General features: G+C 35.4%; 1 protein-coding gene across 1 annotated transcript in view; it reads left to right on the forward strand.

Annotated features, from left to right (window-relative positions):
* Positions 1-13: 13 nt before the first annotated feature.
* Positions 14-19,332, forward strand: part of SLC38A11 (solute carrier family 38 member 11) — a 52,968-nt gene continuing 33,649 nt past the window's right edge. The window contains exons 1-7 of the mRNA XM_024735973.1: positions 14-119; positions 594-711; positions 2,473-2,547; positions 8,692-8,826; positions 9,699-9,764; positions 13,515-13,621; positions 15,619-15,698. Coding sequence (XP_024591741.1) covers positions 81-119; positions 594-711; positions 2,473-2,547; positions 8,692-8,826; positions 9,699-9,764; positions 13,515-13,621; positions 15,619-15,698 — 620 coding nt within the window. The 5' untranslated portion in view covers positions 14-80. The remainder of the gene's footprint in view (positions 120-593; positions 712-2,472; positions 2,548-8,691; positions 8,827-9,698; positions 9,765-13,514; positions 13,622-15,618; positions 15,699-19,332) is intronic.

Below are 19,332 nucleotides of genomic sequence, written 5' to 3' on the forward strand. Positions count from 1 at the left end.
AGCTGGTGGAGGAGGCTGTTCTGGCGAGTCGAGTACCCGCGCCCGCGAACCTTCCACCTGCAGAGGACCCGGGTGCAGCCATGGGCTACCAGGGACAGCGGCCCGTCGTCCCGCCACAGGTAACGAGACTGGGGCTGGTTCTGAAGGCAGGTCATTCGTTCGTTCATCCTGCAACAGCGTTTAGCTACCTTCACCCAGCGTCTTGATGTAGCACCACAGAAGGTTCTCCAGCAGAAAAAAGAAATTTTGCCTTGATCTTTTTTTTTTTCTTAGCGGGCACTTTTCAATATAACCCCTTTAATTTCACAAAAATCACATCCTTTGCTCCCTAAGAGATCCTAAAGTACTAGGATTTCATGCAGTAGTCCACGAACTTGGTGCAGCTGTAATCAGGACATTTTAGGATGGAGTTTGTTCACAAGCTCTGTTTGAATTACTAGATATTGTTGTTACTCTATTATCCTCATTTGCTTATCGTTATTGGCATTACTTATTATTATTACTAATATCATGTTAGTCTCCTAAATTGCAGTTTTCTGAATTTTTGAGCTAGTTAAATATTTTTTTAATTGCACTTTTATATACTAAAATAGAGCCATCTAGATGACAGAGAAACCCTCGTTTCTGAGCATAAGGACAAAGGGAAAACTTGTCGTCAGTCTGCTGCTGTTTTTAATGTTGTCAACTCGATTATAGGATCTGGTATAATAGGTAAGTTTGTTTTTTTTTTTTTTAAATTTTCAGTGAAAAGGCCAAATTTAAGACACTTATTATGTTGCTAGTATTCATAGGTTAATTTTAAAGGAAAAAATCTTAAATGATAAAATTGGTAATTGTTTTTTCATAAAAGCCTTCCCTTTTTTCCAATGTAACAATGTGCACACATCAGTCTCTCTTATACTAAAAATGGGGTGGTGATTCACACTCTTTCCACATTTGAGAGCATCCTCCGTGTGTGATAGATTAAGGTGGAGCTGCAGATGGGAGATTGCTGAATTTTTTTTTCATAGGCTGCATGGTCAAGTGATAATGTTACCTAATTTACTTTTTTCCCTGTTCCTGGAGTGGCCAACCGTTACTTGAATCACCTTTCCATCACCTTCTAGAGGTGTAGAACCTCCAGATACTTGCAAATATTGGAGATACAAAAGTTTAATGTGAAAACATAACAATCGTGAAGAATCAAATCCACGTAATATTTCCTTACCCATTTATAGAGTATTAAATTTTAAAGTACAAACTTATTATGATATATCAATTGTAAATATAATTTAATCAATAAATAGAAATGGTTTTTTAAATGATTTTTTAAAACAAAGGAGCCAAATAATCAGAATTGAAAGAAATGAGCCTCTCATATTTTCCCAATTTGAAGCAAAGGAAAAGTTCAGAAAAAATTAAGTGCATTGCGTTATAATAATAAAGGCAGTTTTTTTTTCAGCGCTTTTGTTATTTGAAACATCCAATTTAAGAAAAAGCAAGGACAAAACAAAATCCTGCAAATACTCATTGAGAATATTACTTTTTCCTGTAAAGTTATGACATTTTAGTCTCAGTCATCTGGATTGAGTTACTTTTCTTAACTTTCACAAGTTGATGTATTTCTTTTTTACTTTCCATATACAGACAATTTTTTTTTTCAAATGGTAAATAAACTGTAGGAACCTGAGACAAAGTAGTAGCAAGTAGGCGTAAAGACTTTTTTGAAATTCAGCCTCCATGTACCATAGAGGTGTAGGCCGTATTCCAGAGTTAATTCCTGATATGAACACTTTAAGCTGATTCATGTCAACTTAAAAAGTACTTCTTAATTAGGCTCAGCAGATTTTTGAAAGAGGAAAATTTTCAGAGAATAAATATTCTGGGTGGAATTATTTTAAGTACATTTTATTTTAAATGTTTCATTGTCCATAATCTAAAATTGCCCATTTCCAAAAAAGATTCATAAGAAATAACATTACATACTCCTTTCAGCTTTATAAAAAATACTTTTGCCTTCTTATTTTCCTCTCCTTTTCCTACAGAGTTGCCCATTTTGACCCCAGGGTTGGTCTTTCCTCATATCTCATAACCCTTCTATACTCTGGTTATCATCTCTGTTTTCCCGGCCAGCACATAAGGAGAGCTCTGGGTCATTACTCTCCACATATTCTAGGTCATATGTCCCCCTCACCCCGAAGGGAACATTATTTGTGTGAACTGTCATCTGTTTTTCATTTGATGCTTTCTTACTCTTATTTTTCCACCTCATAAACTTACTCACTTGACATGCCCTTAACTTACAACATTTTATTCTGAAATAGGTGTTAATATGCTAACATTTAATTTTAGTATTCATATACACTGTTTAAAACTATGTCATATAAATATGTCAATTTACTTAACCTATTATATACAGATACTGGGGGAAAACTTCCGTGTTTCCATATGTTTTATTAACGTGATGGGTGGGACATTTTATGTTTTTTCCAGGATTGCCTTATTCAATGAAGCAAGCTGGCTTTCCTCTGGGAATATTGCTTTTATTCTGGGTTTCATATGTTACAGGTAAAATGCTGTGTAATTGATTATTCCTGCAATTTAAATTGTGCAATGACTGTTTTACACAAACACACACGCTCTGTAATTGAATTTCCTAATTAAAAAGTGCATCAAAGAATTTAAACATTTGTATCTGAGGAGATTTACTTTCCTTGCTAATCCTCTGAACAGATTAGAAAAGCATTATATATTACCAAGCCTAAATCCTTTTCATGTGCCTTTTCACTTTATGCCAAACGTGGTAGATAGAGGAGTCACTTTAAAGACTGATTAAGGCCAAGACCGTACTCTGAAAATGCAGACATCAGGGATTCCTTTCCCACAAAAACCTCGGGCAGGTGCACACAGATGAACAACCTTTTTGAGCTCTGTTTGTGCAGGTGGCAGCTAGAGCCCCGGTGCTCAACCAGCAGGGATCCCCACTCCCTCCCCACCCTACCCTGCCTGCCCAGCCTCCTGCCTGCCACTGTCTTCAAGGGCAGCAGTAAGGTGCTTCTGTATCGCTTCTTCTGTTCTGCTTCCCGCTTTCCGTGTAACATGTTCATTCACACCCATTCCCCCGTCTAAGTGCAGGCTTTACAACTCCTAATCATCTTCTCTTCCTGTTGTTCTCACCCCTGCCCTGTCGTCCCCCCAGTTCACCTCAAGGCAAACACAAGGTCTTTCCTCTACCTTAGTATCACTGTGAAAGAGGCAGCAATCACAAACAGACACCCACTGCAGTGGTTGCTGCTAGGGGGCTGCTATGTGTGATCACCTAGATGCCCTTTACCAGGTAATACAAAACACCTCAGCTGTCCCCTGCTCCAGAGTGGTGACCTGGGCCTTAACAGTATCACCTTCCTGTGAGGTTATGAACCCCAGCCACCATTTCCCCAAAGACTGAGTAACGGAAACCTCAAAGCTGTCCTCCTTGCCTTGGGAGGGACCAACGTGCGGGGCAGTTGGAGCTCCAGAGCGCCACCGCTGCAGGGCTTGGGCTGCAGCTGCTCTCCCCCGAGATGGAGTCCTGGTGAGCTGTTCCCCTGCCCTATCTTTTCACTCCCCTTCTCCTAAGAGCACTCCCTCAAATCTCTTGCCCAAGAATCTCTGTCTCAGCTCTACTTCTAGAGACTCTGACTAAGATGCGATCCCTCATAAAATCTCAGGCTTCCAAAAACCAGCCTGTAACTCAGCTGTTTTTCCTCAGGCTCAGGAAGAAAGTAAAGCATGCAGCAGGTACCAGAGTCAGAGCTGCAGAGGCCCTCAACTCCCTTCCTCCCTGCTTCTCACCACCCACCACTCCCTAAACCTAAGATGCTTTTAGCTTCTACAGCTCTTAATTTGTAGCTTAAGACCCATAATTTAGTAATGTGGAATCTGTGACTTTGTGCTTATTCAGAGTTGCTGGTGCTTAAAAAGTGTATTTAATTTATGAGCACATTTATCACACTCAAAAACCCTATTCAAGGATTTACCCTTGTCGTTTTTAATTTCCTGTTTTCCAGTCAATCAGTACTGACAAATAATTAATTTCCTCCCAGGCATAATAACCATGGCTTGTTTAAGTGCATTATGAACATGTACACACATTGTAAACCAGTAGACAGAAAGCATTTAAAAATATATATCACCTAAGGATTCAATCAATAATTAAGGAGAATGAATAGTTTCTTAAAGCCAAGTCACATTATACATACATAGATCATAATGTGAATAACTCTCTCAACTGATGCTATACGTAAACCTACAGCAATGTCTGTGAGCAGTCCTTTGCAAAGTCATATGTTGCAACTAATCAGCAGAAATTAGTTACTCAGTAATTTGGCTGCATGATGAAAATCCTTAAATAATTTTGATAAATTAAGGATGACCACACAGACACAAAAAATAATTATAGACTGTGATTCATTTTGTTCCTTAATTAGGATTTTAAGAGCAAAATCTACAAGTAGGGTTATAATATTGAGTTGTTCTTTAAATTGACACTAATTATACAGTTGTTTGTCTCTACAATTATTCTTTTGTCTTTTTAAGGCCTTTGTCTTTTTAATGAGTTATGTCTAGTTCAACAAGTAGTGTTTCTAAGTTCTGTTTTCATGTTGGTGAAATGTTGGAGAACAAGAAAGAATTGTAAATATTTACAACAAATTATTTTAATTTACTTTAAGGTTCTCATATTTGTTGATTAGAGTAAAATAATTTTTATTGTCTAAGTATACATAATGATGTAAAAGAAAATGTTCCTGTTAAATAACGTACACTCATTCATGGATTATCTAAAATTTGCATACAGTACATTTAAAGGGAGATCAAAATGTTATAGTGATATTTGAGATTCCTAAAACTTTTGAGAGCTTTATCTATAGCCCGTATAGCATTTGTTATTGACTAACTTCTTAGCAAATTGTTACTTTTGAGCAGTACATTTTGAACTGCTGTACAATTCAGCAGGTCTCATCCCAAGCATACAGTTCTTCACCAAAACTTTACAACATCTGTGAAACTGGTTACCCCCTGTTACTCCAGTCCTCACTGATTCTCTTCCTTGGCCAATAAGTTGCTTTTTAGTTTTCCTGCCTTTAGCATCTGTCTTTTGCTTTCTGATCCGTCCTCCATATTACTGCAAAAGTTATCTTTATGAAACCTCAGCCTGATCTGATATTCCCCCAGTCAAAACGTTCCAAGACTCTATAATGACAACAGAAAAAAATGTATTGCATTTAAATTCTTTCATGGTTCGGCCACAGTCTGCATTTCTGGTCTTATCTCCCACTAATATGACCTCTCTTTCACCCTGTCACCGACACTGCCCTGTGTGGGACTTATGTTTTAGCCATTCTGGACTATTCCATTACCCACATGTAGAATATACCTTCACACTGACTTCCCATAGATAGTCCCCCTGCTTGACATTATTTTTTTCTTCTCTACCTGGTGAAATCCTGTTTATCCTTCAAGGCACTACTCAACTCTTCTGTGAAGCTTTTCCTAGTTTTAAACAAAGGATGTAGGATGAATTACTATGTCATTTGTGCTTGCAGAATATTTTAAAATATATTTATTAAGTCATTTATCATATTACATTTGAATCAGATATATAGACACCTAGCAATCCTGCTTTATTGATCACTGATTCATTCAACAGATATTTACTGACACTGCTGCCATTATAACAATGATAGGAATGATAGCTATAGCAATGATAGCATTATTCCTGCCCACACGAAGCTCACAATGTAGTACGTTAGGCAGAAAAAAACACACATAATTATAATACTTCATGAAAAATACCATAATACAAATATGTGCATGACAATAGGGATACTGGCATTTAATCCAGCCTTAAAGGAGCAGACATGTTTTGGGAAGGAAAAAACAGCTTCACTGACTGTTTATGAAAAAATGTGAGAGAGCAAAGAAAATGGAAGGGTACTCCAAGCAGATGGTAATGTAGAAATGCAAGAGAGAACTATGTAAGTGATTCAGCCTGGCTAAAGTATAGGGTTGATGTTGATAAGTGGAAAGAGATGAAGTTAGGTTTGCAGAGGCATTTTTGAAGGCTCCCATGTAATGATAATCATTACCATTTCCTGAAGACTGGCTAGATGCTAAGCATAATGCAGCCACTATACTTAATCCTTCTGACTCCATAAAGTAGGTATTCATGTTCTACTTTTTATGGAGGAGGAAATTGAGACCAGTAGGTTAACATGATTTGCCCAAGGTCTGCAGTTACTGGCAACAGAGTTGAGATTTTGGTTAAATGCATGGATTCTGGAGCTAGACTACCAGGGTCTGAGTCCTGTCTCTCCTTTATTCTGTGAAATTTAGCAATTTACTTAAGCTTCTGTGCCTCACTTTTCTCATCTATCAAATGGAGGATCATAAGGGCACCTACTTAGGGCTGTTGCGATGATTAAACACGTTAATATACATAAAGCATTTAGAAAAAGGTCTGGCAGACAGAAAGTGTTGTGAAGTATTTGCTATTGTTTTTGTGGTTTTTATCATTGTTACCATCATTATCATCAGACTCCAAATACTATGTTTTTCCACCGCAACACACAGCCTATAGAAGATAACTAAAAATAGCATGAGTTCTCATTCATTTAGCCTCCATAGTGTGCCAAGCATTGTGGTAGGCATTTAAACATCATCATCCTCATAGACTCTTCAAGGTTGGGGTATTGCCTTACTTTACAGATGAAACTCAGAGTCCTTCATCCAAGATCCCACAGCTAATAAACAGTTTTTTTCTGAAAAAAAATTATGAAAAAGTGTTGTTTTTTATCCAAAGGCATCAAAGTATTCCCCTGGAGGATTTTAAGCAGAAAACATGGTCAGATTTATGCTGTGGTCAGATTCATCTGGTACAGGGGGGAGGTCAAGAAAGTCTTAGTAGGGAGGGGATAGTGGATGAGAGAACTAATAGGAGTTTTTGCAGTAATCCAAGCAAGAAATGATAAAGGCCTAAGCCCTAAAGTAAAACAGGTTAGAGACTAGAAGTGAGGAGATATAGTTGAATAATTTATGATGCAGTAGTTAGTGGACTTAGTGACCAAAGGAAAATAGAAGGTGATGGATAATGAGAAGTCTAGTGTGATTCTCAAGTTTATCTTCATATTATTCACAGTTTGGAGAAATATGAATGCGGAAGCAGGTTCCAAAACAAATATATAAATTCTAATTTGGACATCTAAAATCAAGATGCCTATGAGGTCTTCAAGGTAAAATGTTTATTAGGCAGCTAGATGTAGAAATCTGGAGTTTTGGAAGAAATCTGGGCTGGAGGTACAAATTTGGGAGTTACTAACATCTTTATGAAAATTGAAAGCATGACCATGAATAGGATCACATTAGGACATCTTGAAGAGTGAGGAAAAAGTCCAAGAATCCAGGGTTTGAAGAGAGTTAAAGAAACGTGAAAAACTAAATGACCCAAAAGATAGGAGGAAATCCAAGAGAAAGTGATGTCAGAAAGGCCAAGGGAGGATGGTTGAGAAACAAGGGAATGGTAAACAGGGAGAAAATGCTACTGAAAAAGCAAATATGGTTAATATTTAGGAGGTATCAATTGGATTTATCAACTTGGAGCTCATTGATGAACTTGTTAAAAGAAGTTTCAGTGAACTGGGGGTGGGGAATCAAGGTGGAAACAACATTGCAATGATTTGTATTTTCTTCTTTGTATTCTAGTACATTTCCAAATAACTTGATAAAAAAATTCACCTGTGATGGAAGCATGAGCAAGGAAAAAGAAAAAGCAAGAATCACACCCTCTGTGTAGCTGTGTACCCAATACAACTGCAGTGTCATTCACTAGGTGTTCAAAAACATTGGGTTAAATGAAAGAGACTTTTAGTTATATATTTTCTGTATATTTGTGTCTTCAATTTCAACACTAAAAGTGGAACTTGGGAATTCTCTGGCGTTCCAGTGGTTAGGACTCCGAGCTCTTACTGCCAAGGGCACGGTTCAATCCCTGGTCAGGGTACTAAGATCCCACAAGCCACACGATGCAGCCAAATAAATAAACAAACAAAAAGAAAATTGGCCATCTCTGTTTTTTTTTAAAAAAAAAAATGGAACTTAAATCTCTAAAATGTAAATTTCAAAAAAAAAATCTTAGAGTGCTCTCTTAACTATAATAATAATATAGTAAAGTAAACCATAATAACTATAAAGTTACTAGTTGTACTTTGTTATAAAACAAATGATCTGATTCTCCTAAATCTATTTTTTCTTCTGAATGCTTCCAGCACGTTTTATTCTCGGTCTTCACACGTTGAACGCCTATGAGATATTGGATTACCTACATTCTGTTGCTTGGACAATTGAGCCACATCCTGTTAATAGTCATCGCACTGGTTAGGTTAAGAAAGTAAAATGGAAAATTAAAGCTTTAACTCTAGTCTGCATACCCTCATCTGTCCAGTTCATTGCATGGATATATGAAGTCTATTTGCATCTCGATTAAAAAATATATAACTGGAAACAGTACAGTTTTATGAAAGATAAAGTTTTATGAAACGTAAGACTTGCCATGCTAATTTACTGTAGCATTAAACTCTTCTTTAAAGTTCTTTTTTTCTTTAAGTCAAAACACTAAAAAAAAAAAATTGTATTAAATGTAATCTGACATTTGTTTAATGGTTATTTTTGCCACAGACTTTTCCCTTGTTTTATTGATAAAAGGAGGGGCCCTCTCTGGGACAGACACTTACCAGTCTTTGGTCAATAAAACTTTTGGCTTTCCAGGATATCTCCTACTGTCTGTTCTACAATTTTTGTATCCTTTCATAGGTAAGGATGAATGTGAAATTGAATATTGTAAGTATTTTCATAAACGGCCATTTCTGAATAAAATAGTTTTAATAGTCATTAAAGAATACTAGTAGTTGAAATAGTTTCCACATTAAGTGTTTATCTTTAGCCATTTTTCCCTTGTTTTCTGTTCCTTTTGGTCAGTTTTCTGAGTATTTCATTGAAATAAAGTGAGCGTGATTCTGAGTTAATGCTTGTGATTCCCTAGCTTGATGAAAAATAGAATGATAGATTTCTTCTAAGGCTAAAATTTTTTTGAAAACCTAAGGATTTGTGGAAGTCATGTCCAAGGCCAACGTGCTGTTTAAAGTTTGCACCCAGCACTTCTTAAATAAGCAAAATGTTAACATTCATCAATGGCCAAATTGACTTCATTTTCAAAATAAGTAATACAGAAGCTATTGTTCAAACTAGTTTCTTATGTCTCTTCAGAAAGCTAAGAATATATTTCTCCAAAATCTTACTTTTTCAAATGAGGTGATATTTTGGAGGCTTGACAGTTTTCTATTATTGTTCCGCACTTCGAGCAAAATATGTGTTCCTAAAGAGTATTTGGAAACTGAACTTTAATAACAAAACAAATTGCGTTTTAAATGACTACCAAAACTCACTATTATTTAAAGACGTTCTGGAAAGAATCAATTTGTGAAGTGAAAATCTTTTTGTAATACAAACTGATATTCTCCCACAAATCTGCTGTCTAGTTATTTTTAAAGTTGTACATATTTGTAATCACAATATATATTTGAAAGTAGACTATTTGGGAAGTGATAACTGATTACTTTCAAAATATTCAAGATGAAACATGTGATGGCTTGTTGGTGACTGTATTGTTTCAATTATGTGTTTAGCTATGATAAGTTACAACATAATAACTGGAGATACTTTGAGCAAAGTTTTCCAAAGAATCCCTGGAGGTAAGTCAGTATATTTATTTTATATGGTTTTTCATAGTTAATGTGATTCATAATAACTTAAAAATAAAATATTTGCAAGTGGAGGAATTGGATGACTTCAAATATCCAGTAATATCCATGATCCAATCTGATCCTAAAGTATTAATCTCTTATATATAGTTTATTTCTAATTTAGCTGTTTAAAAATTATTATTTATATAATTAAAATACTTTATATTTTAAATATCTTATGTATCAATAACTCTCTGTAGTATCATTTTTTCATGTAGTGTTTATACTACATCATTTCTTAAATAAGCAAGCTAATCTTTGTCCCCATTATTTGTGTTAAGGTACAATTTAATATAGTAAAATTAACCCTTTTTAATGTATAGTCCTATGAGTTTTGACACATGCATATAGTCATATAACCACAGCCACAATCAAAATACAGAACCATTCCATTATCCCCCCAGATTTTCCTCATTCCCCTTTGTAGTCAAACTTTCTCTCATCTCCAGCCTTAGGGAACCACTGATCTGATTTCTCTTCCTACTTTTGCTTTTCCCAGAATGTCAAATAAATGGCATCTTATAGGAGCTAGCCTTTTGGGTCTGGCCTCTTTCACTTAGTATAGTACATTTGAGGTTCTCCATGTTTTGGGGTTTATTAGTAACGTGTTCTTTTTTTTAATTGCTGAGGATTATTTCATTATATTGATATAAACATTTTATCTATCATCCAGTTGAGGGACATTCGGGTTGTTTCCTGTTTGGCTTGATTCTGAAAAAGCCGCTGTGAACATTTTAAGCAGACCTTTTTAGCATGTGCCACAACGCCACTCCCTGTTCATCCTTTCACCATATCATGGCTATTTGAATAATTCAGAGATCGTGAGTCTTTTTGCTTTGAAGAGTTCCCCGTCCAAGCCACATAATCCCCATTTCATAGTCACCTAACTTTATAGTTGTTATTATCCTTCAAATTGATACAAAAACACCTTTTCTCTTAGTGTGTGAATCACCCATCCTAGAAACATGCCAACAAAATGAAACAAAACGTAAAACTGGAAATTGTGCTTATTCCTCTCACAGGGTTTAGTGGAAACTGAAACCAAGGAGATTTGAGCATCAAATCACTGACCCACTACTTGCTAGCTGTGTGACCTTGAGAAGGTTAATGCCTTCGCTGAGTTCTAGCCCCTCATCTCTAAATTATGAATTAGAGTATCACCTGCTTCATAGAATTATGGTGTGAAACGAGAGACAACGCAGACAGTGCCTAGCATATAGGAGGTGTACCCAGCACTGTTAGCTGTTATCTGTAGGTGCTGTCGTAGCCCCCAGCCTCCAAATCCTGTTTTCATAAACTGAGATTAGGTGAGTGGATAGAATGTTAAGGAAAATGAGAAGAATATAATACCATATATACAATATGATCTAAATTATGTGAATTTTCTATTTCCATAAATAAGGAAAAAATAAAAAACATATTCACATATAAACTGTGGTTATCTTTTAATTGTGCAATTCATAGGAATTTTTTCAAAAATTTGTCAATTTTTTCAGTTTTTCAAAGGAGCATTATTAATTTAGAAAAACTTCTTTCTTTTTTCTTATTTAAGAAGTAATACATATGTATGAGGAAAATGTTAGAAAATATAGCATAGTCTCTTTCTCTTGGGACAACCAAGTAGGCATAATCCTACCAACACTTCCTTCTTTCCTTTTCTCCTTCCTTTTTAATCTATACTTTCAGAATTTTAAGGATACATGTAACTTCAGACATCCGTATAAATAAGATAACACTATATTAGCAGAGCAAACGGTTTGAAAGAGTAAACAGACCAGATATACAAATAATTTCATTCATATTATGTTCACCAGAAATATGTAAATAGTTGAGTTCAAGGGTTTTGGAACTTGACTTTCCTGTTTTATTGTTTTGACTCACAACGTTATGATGATTGTTTAGTTATGACTGAGTTAAACAAAAACCCACGATTTATATTTCCATTCTGGTATATAGGTGTGTGTGTATAACTTATGCCATTTTGAAATTCCCACCTTGGAACTTCCTTATATATTAGTTTGTTAGCCATATAAGAAAACTAGTCTTACTTTTCAGAGTAATAGCTCTCTTTTTTCTTTTTTTTGCGGTATGCGGGCCTCTCACTGTTGTGGCCTCTCCCGTTGCGGAGCACAGGCTCCGGATGCGCAGGCTCAGCGGCCATGGCTCACGGGCCCAGCCGCTCCGCGGCATGTGGGATCTTCCCAGACCGGGGCATGAACCTGCGTCCCCTGCATCGGCAAGCGGACTCTCAACCACTGTGCCACCAGGGAAGCCCCTCTTTTTTTGTTTTTGTTTTTTACCACATTCACTTACTTATTTGACATACTTGGCTTCTACAGATTTTAGATTTTGCAGAAATTAATGCACAAAGACTTGGTACCACTGAGGACATTTCAAAAGTATAATCACATGATCTCTGAAGGAATTCAATATGAGCTAAAAATTTAAACAATAGTGTCTTTATTGGAATAGATAGATAGCTCCTAAAGTGAATACTAAAGTTAGCACAGCTTTAAATATATATATATATATAAATCCTTGTAAGTATGTTTTATTTTATGTTTACAAATTTTGTTTGTATTTGATCTCTCTCTCTCACACACACACACACACACACACATACACTCTATTATTTCCTTGTTTTGATAGCCAAGAGTCTGCAGTGAATACCTGGTTTCAGCAGCTTCCCTATGACATCTTCCCTATCCAAAAAGTTGCTTTGTCTGCTTTCCTTCAGGGAAATCACTTCTTTCTCAATAGAAGGGTAGAAATAATAGTCAATATTTATCTCACACACACACACACACACACTCTATTATTTCCTTGTTTTGATAGCCAAGAGTCTGCAGTGAATACCTGGTTTCAGCAGCTTCCCTATGACATCTTCCCTATCCAAAAAGTTGCTTTGTCTGCTTTCCTTCAGGGAAATCACTTCTTTCTCAATAGAAGGGTAGAAATAATAGTCAATATTTTTATCAAAACCTTGAGGTTTGAAATCTTAAGTTGTACTGATCAAGTCTCTCTGGAATACAGAAGTTAGAAAATAAAAAGCCATAGAACATACCATGTCCCCATGTTGCTTACTTTATGAATGAAGGGTTTTGCCATTAGAGGGTTTAGAACAAGGAGTGACATAATGACTTTAGCCTTTGGAAAGGATCTCTGTAGTTTCTAGGTTAAAAATATACACTAAGGCGGCTTCCCTGGTGGCGCAGTGGTTGAGAGTCCGCCTGCCGATGCAGGGGACATGGGTTCGTGCCCCGGTCCGGGAAGATCCCACATGCTGCGGAGCGGCTGGGCCCGTGAGCCATGGCCGCTGAGCCTGCGCGTCCGGAGCCTGTGCTCCGCAACGGGAGAGGGCACAGCAGTGAGAGGCCCACGTATGGCAAAAAAAAAAAAAAAAAAAAAAACAGAAAGGGGAAAAGGAAGGAAGAAGCAGGAAAACTGATGCAGAGGCTACTAAAATAATTTGAATGCAAAATATTATAACATTATTTGAATTATAGGTTCATCCTTAAGTTATTTTGTATTTACATTTTTTGTGAATTATTTCTGTTTTTACATGGTTCTATGGAATTTATTCAAAATTGTCATTTATGTAGCGCTTTGTATTAATTAAGTCATTTTTTAATTAAATATTTAACTACTTGTGTCACTGGTGTTACTCATAAACACTTTATAATATTTATTGTGTTTTAGTTGATCCTGAAAACTTGCTTATTGGTCACCATTTCATTATTGTGCTTTCCGCTGTTGCCTTTACTCTGCCTTTGTCCTTGTATCGAGATATAGCGAAACTTGGAAAGGTAATTTTTACATTTTAAATAGACAAAGAAATGCACTTTGTTACCTGCATTAATTTTGTCAAACTACTATCTCTATGGCCAAGTTCTTAATTACAGTATTCATCTTTAGTTTCTTTTAGTTTACTTATAATTGTATTAGAGTAAACTATGTTTGATATTTTATCTTATTTGGGGGAACTGATGGTTAAATACTTGATGACTATGAAATAAATAGGTCCTTTCTTTTCTTTTTTTAAGGTAGACACTCTGACACAGACAGCACACTTTAATTTTAGAAAATATAAAGAACTCTATTTAAACCAAGTCTGTTTACTGAAAAATCTAGTCTATTTTCTATCATTCTTTGTAGATAGTCATTTAAACAATTTAAAATTACATTAACTTTAATGAAGTAAGAATGAATCACTTCATTGGCTTAAAATTTTTTTGTAAATTACAACGTCTATTGTGCCCATTTTTTATCCAGTGAATTTAAATGTCAATATTTGATTGATTAATTGTTGAGAATTTGGCCAGTATTTATGATTCTTATTGCTAAAGAGAAATGGTGATTTATTTCTAATGAAACCGACCAAGTACGTATTCAACTCACCACATATGCTTATCTGCATGCATTAGCCTTTATCTGGCTGTATTTTATTTCCTTACTCTCATGAAGTGTTTGTGTTTTACTCAGAATATTATTGGTGTTGCATCCTCATTATGCCAAACATTCTGATTAAAAAAATTTTTAAGTTATTCATGTGTTTTTACATTCTATTTTGAAAAATCCAACAGTTAATTAATTTTACTTTTCACTGTGACGTTTCATGTGTATCCACAGTGATGAAGCCCCTTCTTCCAGGTAGAGCTGAGAATGGGGATGATATTCCAGAGTTTTCTGACCATGCTCCTTCCTTCCATAACAGGCATCCAGAAATAAACTGAAGTGTATTAAAAGGAACTTTTTTGGTGAATTTTCTGAAATGTCTGAACTGTTTTCCATTCCATATGCTCAATGTAGACATAAATGCTTCCTTCTGAGAGCAAAAGGCAAGGCATTTATGAAAAGAAAGCTAATATTCCATCATATTACTAATACTTGAACATTTTGACCCTAAGTGTCCCTTAAAAATGTCATATTGATGTATTTAAATAAATCTCCCATGAGCAAAGCAGAGTAGTTAGAAAACACTGATCTGGAGTCAGACTGAGCATCTGAGTTCCCCACTGGCCACTTTCTAGCTATGTGACTGGATTCTTTCCCAATATCTGAGTGGATCAGAGGACTTATAATAGAACCTTCTCTCTAGTTAAAAGCTAACAACCCAGGAAACAAGATTAATGACAATCAAATGAAATAAAAGCAATTTTATATTTTTCTTATCAGACAAAAATTTCTAAATTGTGCTTATCCATTTAAAAAATTAAGAGTAGAACACAGATTTAATGTTAAGAGTGCAAAGAACACATATACACACAGACCAGTTTATATTGTAACCAGTTAAAATAGTGACAGAAGAGAGAGGAAGTAGCAGAGAAGACTCTAGGAACACAGACCAAAGGACAAAACCACAGAGGAAAATTAGACTTAATAGAGCTAGAAAGCAGCAAGGAAAAAGCAGAGGCATCCCAAAATGTGTGTGAGTGGGTGGGGGGACGTTGTATAGGAAGGGGCAGGGTAGGATAACGACAGAAGCAAGAAGCAATTATAGATAGAAAAAAGCACAAGTCAACACTAAAATAAAACCTGAAGAAAAATGAAAACGTAATTTCCCTTTATGAAATAGTCATATTTGGTACTTGTTCTATTTGGGGGGAAAAGAACTAAGACTAAGATCTGATAAAAAATTTACCTGCCTTAGATTATCAATACCAATCTGTAAGAATAAACTACTAAAGAATTGTATTTTAAAAACTGTACTTAAGTTTACTCAAATAAAAAGTGAATCACCTAATATTTTCAATAAAATTGTCTCTTCTAAACTGACCATATATCTTTACATTTTCTTTTTCAGATCTCTCTTATTTCTACGGTTTTAACAACTCTGATTCTTGGAATTGTAATGGCAAGGGTAGTTTCATTGGGTCCACACATGTAAGTTTTGTTGCTTCATTGGTTGATATTTGATTTATACCCATCATTCAGATGTTCATATGATATATTATAAATGCAGAAACATAAAGTTATAATGGTACCAGAAGCATCATTTATCTTCAGTATTTGACAAAATGAGAGGAAATGATTACGTTTAAGTAGTAGCTGATGGGATTAAACTGAGTTTGCTTATTATTTTAATGGCCTGCCTAAAGAATTGAAATAAGGAAGGGATTTTGAATAGTGAGAAATAGGAACAAGGTAGAGAAGTGGTAGATGGCAGAAAGAGGAGAAATGGTAGATGGTAGAAATTTCTGTATCTGTCTCACAGATTGATTTGTTCTTAACAAAGTTTTCACCAACCTAGGTTGAAATGAGAAGAGTAAAGAATATAGTGGATGTTTTTCTCTATTTAATGAAATGTGGTCACCTTGAAAACCACCCTTTATTCTCTACTAAGATTATATTCTTTAATTGTGTTAAAATGCTTTGTCATTTGTGAACTCATAGTGATAGTTGGTAATGATATTTATTTGTTTTTTACATTATTATTTGGCCAAATAAAATGTTGGGAACTTGGCATTGGTTCCACAAATTTTAAAAATGTTACTTAGGGGCTTCCCTGGTGGCGCAGTGGTTGGGAGTCCGCCTGCCGATGCCGCGGATACGGGTTCGTGCCCCGGTTCGGGAGGATCCCACATGCCGCATTTTAATGGCCTGCCTAAAGAATTGAAATAAGGAAGGGATTTTGAATAGTGAGAAATAGGAACAAGGTAGAGAAGTGGTAGATGGCAGAAAGAGGAGAAATGGTAGATGGTAGAAATTTCTGTATCTGTCTCACAGATTGATTTGTTCTTAACAAAGTTTTCACCAACCTAGGTTGAAATGAGAAGAGTAAAGAATATAGTGGATGTTTTTCTCTATTTAATGAAATGTGGTCACCTTGAAAACCACCCTTTATTCTCTACTAAGATTATATTCTTTAATTGTGTTAAAATGCTTTGTCATTTGTGAACTCATAGTGATAGTTGGTAATGATATTTATTTGTTTTTTACATTATTATTTGGCCAAATAAAATGTTGGGAACTTGGCATTGGTTCCACAAATTTTAAAAATGTTACTTAGCCGTGAAATTCAAAGTAGAGATTCTACTAATCTAAACCACACAGTTCTTATGCTTTGATTATAGAATAGATTTATCAGATAAGGACTGGGTAGTTTGTATCCACAGTCCCAAGAGAATGCTGTAATGAAACTAGCTTAAAATAGCTTTAAACACAAAATTGGGTTCCCATAATGCACAATAACTATTTGTTGAATAAATTAATAAATAATACATTATGGAGTTTCCATGACACCTTAAATATTTTCTTTATCCTACATAAGACAAATAAAATTAATTTAAGACAATCTCTAACATAGTGCAAGGAACATGCTGGGTCTTCAGTTGTTATCTGTGAGGAATAAAAGAAACTTGGTGAATAGCTATAATTTATAATGCCATCCCCCAGGTAACTTATTTTTTTCCTACTGAACATTGTTCTGCAAAATCACTTCATCTTCCACTATATATGACTTATGTCAGGCTTCTTAATTTACCAGGAAAATACCAAAAATTATGCCTTAAATTTATTTGAAAGGAAGTATGAAATATCTAGACTACATTTCATATGGTCTTTTCTTTAAAAAAAAAACCTTTTTTAAGGTTTTCAATAAAAGGAGATAGCATAAATATCTGTAATGTTTATATTAATGTTATCTTCAAATAACTTAATCCCAGTTCATAGTTGTATTAGTCAGTTTGGCCTGCTGGAACAAAGTACTACAGACTGGGTGACATGAACAACAGATATTTATTTTCTCATAGTTCTGCAGGCTGGCAGCTTGGTTGGGTTCTGGTGAGGGATTTCTTCCTGACTTGCAGATGCCTGCCTTCCTGCTGTGTCCTCATGTGGCAGACAGAGGGAGAGACAGCAAGCTCTCTGGTGTCTCCTCTTATACAGGCACTAATCCCAGTAAGAGTGTCCTACCCTCATGACCTCTTCTAAACCTAATTATCTCCCAAAGTCCTCATCCTTACATACCATCATGAATTTGGGTTAGGGCTTCAACATGAATTTTGTAGGGAGCACAATTCAGTCCATAGCGATAGTGTTTTTGAAATGTACCTGGTTCACTTCAATATGGCCATTTATTCCTTCATCTAGTAAACACTTATTGAGTACCTATGCCTTCTAACTATTTTGCTGTGCAGCACTTACTGCACATTGTTCACGATCAACTATGGATGAGGGATTTATTTTAAAAACAAAAAAGAAAAAGAAATGACAATACAGTATTAGGAGTGCAAAATAGAAGCATAAATGAGGGGCAGTGTCAGTGCCGAAGAAGAGTTCTTGAAGTCTGAATTAAGGAAGGCTTCCTAGAGGAAGAGAAATATGATCTGGACGTTTTGAAAGAGGAATCTGAATTTTTCCAGATAGATAAGGGTGTAAAAGGCATTACAGGCCTGGGAAAGATAAGCTTAAAAGCACAAAAACACATATTAAATTCTACTAGATGTATTTAACGTCTATAATATTGGTACTGTATTCGGCTCTGGTTTTCAAAAGCTGAATTCACAGCAACGAAAGGCTAATAAGTGTATTGAACAAAATACACTAATAATTTTTGCTTAAAATTTTTACTATTTTAATTGAAGCCTTTATCATGTAGAGAATAAATCAGGTTATAATAAAAGGTGTTAATAGATTTGGGAAATAGAGTACTATGAGGGAATATTGAGGGGAAAAAAAGCAAGCAGCTAAAAGTTGGAAGTAAATAAATAAGCCATTAGTTGAGCCCAAGCAGAACAGTTTAGAGCAATGATTTTCAACTCTGGCTTCACATTAGAATTACCTGAGTAGCTTTAAAAAATGCTGATGCCAGGGCCCTACTTGCAGAGATTCTGAAGGAATTGATGTAGGGGTCAGGCAACTGGATTTATTACTTAATGGTTTTGAGTTTGTGAACAAAGATCTAGAGCCTCTTGGTTTGAAGAGATTAAAATCATGAGTACACATTTTAACTGACACATTTCTAAAAATAGGCCAGAGATTTTGTTATTTTAGTTACTGTTGTGTCGTTATTTTTCATGATTCATCCTTCAGTTATTTTTTTCAGTGTCTTCTATATACAAAATGTGTGTGAGATACTATTGTGAACACAAAGAGAAAGTATCTCTGCTCTGAGGGGTGTACAGTTTAGTGGGGAAGATAAGATGATACAAATGACTGTCATATAGGCAGTGTATCTTGATACAAAGGAAAGAGGAAGGAGAAGCCACTTCCTGGTGGTGCTAAATGAATTGATTTTTATGGCCAAGAGCTATTTATTTCTGTTATAAACAAAATGTGACCTGTATCTTTTTAACCTTCCTCTAGTGCTGATAATCATATTTTATCTGAGTCTTTGAAATTTTTCTAATAACAGGGATTATTTAGTTAACTCTTTCAATATTTAAATGTTAAGGAAGTGTGTTTTTTAATACCGTGCTGCCTTTTATTTCTGTTTGAATACTACTGCAAACAACTTCTGTTTGTCCAGATTTACAATCAGGCTAATCAAATCCCATGTTTAGGGGCTGGCATAGTA

Source organism: Neophocaena asiaeorientalis, unplaced genomic scaffold, assembly GCF_003031525.2.
Source record: "Neophocaena asiaeorientalis asiaeorientalis breed wild unplaced genomic scaffold, Neophocaena_asiaeorientalis_V1.1 scaffold72, whole genome shotgun sequence".
Classification (NCBI taxonomy): Eukaryota; Metazoa; Chordata; class Mammalia; order Artiodactyla; family Phocoenidae; genus Neophocaena; species Neophocaena asiaeorientalis.